General features: G+C 42.6%; 1 protein-coding gene across 1 annotated transcript; it reads right to left on the bottom strand.

Moving 5' to 3' along the window:
• Window positions 1-1,257: 1,257 nt before the first annotated feature.
• Window positions 1,258-4,937, bottom strand: LOC115103553 (zinc finger protein RFP-like). Its single transcript, XM_029624391.2, has one exon. It carries the CDS (start codon window positions 4,923-4,925, stop codon window positions 3,249-3,251), a length of 1,677 nt encoding a protein of 558 aa, XP_029480251.2. The 5' UTR covers window positions 4,926-4,937; the 3' UTR covers window positions 1,258-3,248.
• Between the last annotated feature and the right edge of the window lie 815 nt (window positions 4,938-5,752).

Genomic DNA, 5,752 nt, shown 5'->3' with positions numbered 1-5,752 from the left:
ACAGGGTGTTGTCCAGGATCACGCCAAGGTTCTTAGCGCTCTGGGAGGAGGACACAATGGAGTTGTCAACCGTGATGGCGAGATCATGGAACGGGCAGTCCTTCCCCGGGAGGAAGAGCAGCTCCGTCTTGCTGAGGTTCAGCTTGAGGTGATGATCCGTCATCCACACTGATATGTCTGCCAGACATGCAGAGATGCGATTCGCCACCTGGTCGTCAGAAGGGGGAAAGGAGAAGATTAATTCAGGACTGTTTCGGTTTTCATTGTTATTTTTGTATTTTGTCATGTTCAGTGATTATTAAAGTATCATGGACACTTACCACGCTGCGTATTGGTCCGATCCTTGCTACTCCTCCTCAGACGAAGAGGAGGAAATCCGTTACAAACATGTAGGCTCTGACCCAGAAACGCACATCTAATGTATTTGTCACCCAACCCTTAAACAGGTGCAGAATTATAATTACATTTGCCTTATTAAGTGGGCTTGACAGATGGGTCACCTTCACCACAGTTCACTTATTGGTGGAACTGAACCATTATCATTCTAATGTGTGTGGAATTATTAGTAATTGGTGCACTGCTATTTAGCTTTGTCATTACTGCAAACAACCGCATCTAGGACATTCTACTGTATAGTGTGGGCACATTGTGCATTGATACGTCAGATTCAGTAGGTGTTTTTTTATGTCAAATTATGGGTCAGTTAGATGAGGTGTGGTCAGAGTAGTCATATACTGTAACTTGAGCCTGGCACAAAGCCACATTAGGCCTGAGTCAATAACCGGCATATTTATTTTCTTTCAAATACTTGGGGCATGATTGATTTAGCTAACATTCAGTGTTTCAGGTGGGCAGTTTTGCACTTTTGGAACTATTCCTATTGGTTCCATTGTGCCGGCAAGGCAAAAATGCACCTGAAGTATTTGAAACAGCAAATGTACATTTGACCCAGGTTTGTACTACCTGCATATGACCTGAGATTATCATGTTTATGAAAAAGAGCTCAGAATCTACATTAAATAAATCACTTAGGCCTATGCATTTCATCACAAAATGTGTTCAAGTAGTCTGCCTGAATTACTGGATGTGAAAAGGTGTTTGCTGGAACACACACCTGCCTGTTGTTCCTGTCAGACCAGATCAGATTAGTTCAATTAACAATGCCAGGAATGCTGTTCCCCACACTCCTTTGGCATGTTCTATTACAGCCATTGATCCAACATACAGAGCCTGATCAACACACACAGTTTAGGGAAGTACTTGTTCTTTATTTTCACATAATAAATTAGAGTAACAGTTGTAATCATACATTTTTACCAGGCGATTAGCTACTATACAGTAGTATACAGTACTTAAGTAAAAAATACTTTAAAGTACTACTTAAATAGTTTTTGGGGGTATCTGTACTTAACTTTACTTTCTTTTTTTGACAACTTTTACTTTTACTTCACTACATTCCTAAAGAAAAGAATTTACTTTTTACTCCATACATTTTCCTTGACACCCAAAATTACTTGTTACATTTTGAATGCTTAGCAGGACAGGAAAATGGTACAATTTATACATTTATCAAGAGAACGTCACCCTGGTCATCCCTACTGCATCTGATCTGGCAGACTCACTAAATTTGAAATATTTGAAATGATTTATACTTTTACTTTTGATACTTAAGTATATTTCAACCAAATACTTTTAGACTTTTACTCAAGTAGTATTTTACTGGGTAACTTTCACTTCTATGAAGGTATCTTTACTTTTACTCAAGTACAACAATTGGGCACTTTTTCCACCTCCTGAGTATACAGTGCATTCAGAAAGTATTCAGACCCCTTTACTTTTTCCACATTTTGTTACGTTACAGCCCTATTCTAAAATTGATTAAATTGCTTTTTCCCTCATCAATCTACACACAATAACCCATAATGACAAAGCAAAAATATTATTATTTTTAAATGTTTTGCAAAGACAAAACAAAAATGTAAATATTACATTTACATAAGTATTCAGACCCTTTACTCAGTACTATGGTGAAGCACCTTAGTCAGCGATTACAGCTTCGAGTCTGACGCTACAAGATTGGTACACCTGTATTTGGGGAGTTTCTCCCGATCTCCCCTGCAGATCCTCTCAAGCTCTGTCAGGTTGGATGGGGAGTGTTGCTGCACAGCTATTTTCAGGTCTCTAGAGATGTTCGATCTGGACATTCATCAACTTCTCCTGAAGCCACTCCTGTGTTGTCTTGGCTGTGTGCTTAGGATCGTTGTCCTGTTGGAAGGTGAACCTTCACCCCAGTCTGAGGTCCTGAGCACTTAAGAGCAGGTTTTCATCCATAATCTCTTTGCTCCGTACATCTGTTCCTCGATCCTGACTAGTCACCCAGTCCCTGCCACTGAAAAACATCCCCACAGCATGATGCAGCCAGCACCATGCTTCACCGTAGGGATGGTGCCAGGTTTCCTCCAGACGTGACTCTTGACATTCTGGCCAAAGAGTTCAATCTTGGTTTCATCAGACCAGAGCATCTTGTTCCTCATGATCTGAGACTCTTTAGGTGTCTTTTGGCAAACTCCAAGCAGGATTTATTGTCCCCTTTACTGAGGAGAGGCTTCCATCTGGCCACTCTACCATAAATGCCTGACTGGTGGATTGCTGCAGAGATGGTTGTCCTTCTGGAAGGTTCTCCCATCTCCACAGAGGAACTCTGGAGCTCTGTCAGAGTGACCATTGGGTTCTTGATCACCTCCCTGACCAAGGCCTTTCTCCCTCGATTGCTCAGTTTAGCTGGGCGGCCAGCTCTAGGAAGAGTCTTGGTGGTTCCAAACTTCTTCCATTTAAGAATGATGGAGGCCACTGTGTTCTTGGGGACCTTCAATGCTATATAAATGTTTTGGTACCCTTCCCCAGATCTGTGCCTCGACACAATTCTGTCTCTGAGCTCTTCAAACAATTATTTTAACCTCATGGCTTGGTTTTTGCTCTGACATGCACTGTCAACTGTGAGACCTTCTAAAGACAGGTGTGTGCCTTTTCAAATCATGTCAAATCAATTGAATTCCCCACTGGTGGACTCCAAACAAGTTGTAGAAACATCTCAAGAATGATCAATGGAAACAGGATGCATCTGAGCTCAATTTAGAATCTCAAACCTGTTTTTCGCTTTGTCATTATGGGGTATTGTGTGTAGATTGATGAGGATATTTAAAAAAAATCAATTTTAGAATAAATCTGTAACGTAACAAAATGCATCCCTAATGTAGCACTGGGCCAGTCATCTGACTGACAGGAGAGATGACCAGAGGGGCTATGTTTCTCTCACCATCAGGATACCCACAGTGGAAGTATGGATAGAGTTTCTCTGTGAATTTGTGGCCAGTGAAAGAGCAGATGTGAGATCTGGCAGTGGCATCAACATCATAAATGGAGACCCGACCCTCCTCATAATCCACAAACACCCCCACCTTCTGGGGCTTCTTTTTCAGGCTCAGCTGTACTTTGGGGTCATTAGCCTCATAGTAATTATTTGTGCTCAGTCCCAAAGTCCAGACTCCATCCTCAATGCTCAGCGGTAACCACCCCTGCCTATTGATGGATTCTGTGGCCACTCCTAAATCCCATTCAGTCTTGCCCTTCACCTGTACCTCATAGTAAGATTTCCCTGAGGAGAAGCCCTCCTTCCCCAGGACACTGTATATATAAGTAAACCTCTTTGGGTTATTTGAGAGATTCTGTGATTGGTCCCCACACCTCACTTGCTTCCCATCCACGGACAGGATTAGTTCAGGATATGCTGTGTCAGGGTCCAGAGTCACATCCACTGCATACTGCAGAATCTTCATCTCAGCTTCACACAACTTCTTCAGCTCGTTCTCCATCTCATTATGAAATCTCTTTACCTCACTCGTCAGTTTGTCTCCCAGCTGAGATACAGCTCTCTTCATGTACCCCATGTGCAGGTGGCTTTGAACATTGATCTCCGACCAGTCCTTGACCTTTACAGGGAGACACCAGGATGGGGAGCTCTGGAGGAGTTGGAGATGGTCCTTGGTGTGTGTGAGCTGCCCCAGCTCAGAGCTTATCCTCTTCAGCTCAGTGATTTCTTGCTCCAGTTCTTTAATGATACCTTCAGCACACTTCTCTGAAGCTTCTTGCTTCTGCTCAATCACACAAATTAACTCAGCCTTACATTTATCAATGGAGTGAACTAGAGCGGTGAAGATCTGTACTTTGTCAGACATCTCCCTCTCAGTGTGTTTTTTGCTGAGATCTACTGAGTGTTTGATCTCCTTAACCTTCTGCAGTCGCTCCTGAATCATCTGCTTCACTTGTGCCTCTGTCTTCCCAAGCTGAGCCTTCCTTTGGTCACATTCTTCTTCCAGAGGTACGCTGTTATGAGCCTTGTGGTCAGTCTCAGAGCAGAACTGACACACACATATCTGGTCAGTCCTACAGAACAGCTCAAGGAGTTTGTTGTGCTTCTTACACATCCTGTCTTCAATGTTATTTACAGGGTTGATCAGTTGGTGTCTCTTCAGGGCTGGGGCTATCTGATGAGGCTCCAGATGAGACTCACAGTACGAGGTCAGACAAACCAGGCAGGACCTCAGAGCCTTGCGCTTCCTGCCAGTGCAGACATCACAGACCGCTTCTCCAGGCTCTGTAGCGAAATCCTCTCTGTCTCTCACTATCAATCCCTTAAAAAGTTCTGCAACTCCTCTAAGTGTTCTGTTGACATCCGGTTCAGGTCTTATGTGGAATATCTGCTTACACAGGGGACACTGGAACAGGCCTGTGCTATCCCAGTATCCTTTGATACAGGCCTTGCAGAAGTTGTGTCCACATGGGATGGAGACTGGGTCAGTGAACACATCCAGACAGATAGAGCAGTGGAACTGCTCTTCAGACAGGAGACTGCTGGGGGATGCCATATCTGGAACACATACAGAATATAAACTATAAAGAACCCCCAAAACATAGGCTAAATCAGTTATTGGAATGAGTCAACTTCAATATCTTTGCTCACTAAACATACAGTGCCCTTCAGAAAGTATGCATAACTGTTGACTTATTCCACATTTTGTTATGTTACAGCCTGACTTAAAAAATGGATTAAACATATTTGTTTCTCACTCATCTACACACAATTCCCCATAATGACCAAATGAAAACATTGTTTTTAGACATTTTAGAAAATGTATTGAAAATGAAATACACAATTATCAAACCCCTGAGTCAATACATGTTAGAATCACCTTTGGCAGCGATTACAGCTGTGAGGTAAGTAGGTAAGTCACTAAGAGGTTTGCACACCCGGATTGTACAATTGGATAAAAGTGGAGACTCAGAGCTACAAAATGCTATATCATACACTGCATTGTTGAGGAACAAAGGGAAAGTAATTCTGCTTTGAAAGCACTTTTAAGAAAATGTTTCGGTATCTAGTGAAGAGCTCCTCTTTGTCTACACCCATTTAGCATCGTTCAGACCCTCTTAAGCTTTACCCCCACCCCTCTCGTTTCTCCCTCAGAGCTTTCAGAGCGCACACTTGACGCTCTGGCCGATGATTTGTTTACCTTAACATGAAAACAGCCTAACCAGCTCTGCTAGCAACAATTTTATTGCGCTTTTTTGCAGACGTTTACTGACACCGCCCATATTCAACGCGTTGTACACTTTAGCTTAAGACATGTAGCTATCTAGCTAGGTAAACAATTAACCAAGCTAGGTAAACAATGTGTAAGATCACACAAGTGAA

The sequence above is a fragment of the Oncorhynchus nerka genome, linkage group LG21 (genome assembly GCF_034236695.1).
Source record: "Oncorhynchus nerka isolate Pitt River linkage group LG21, Oner_Uvic_2.0, whole genome shotgun sequence".
In the NCBI taxonomy this organism is placed as follows: Eukaryota; Metazoa; Chordata; class Actinopteri; order Salmoniformes; family Salmonidae; genus Oncorhynchus; species Oncorhynchus nerka.
Note: the sequence above shows the minus strand (reverse complement) of the source record. Positions and strands in the feature narration are given on the sequence as shown.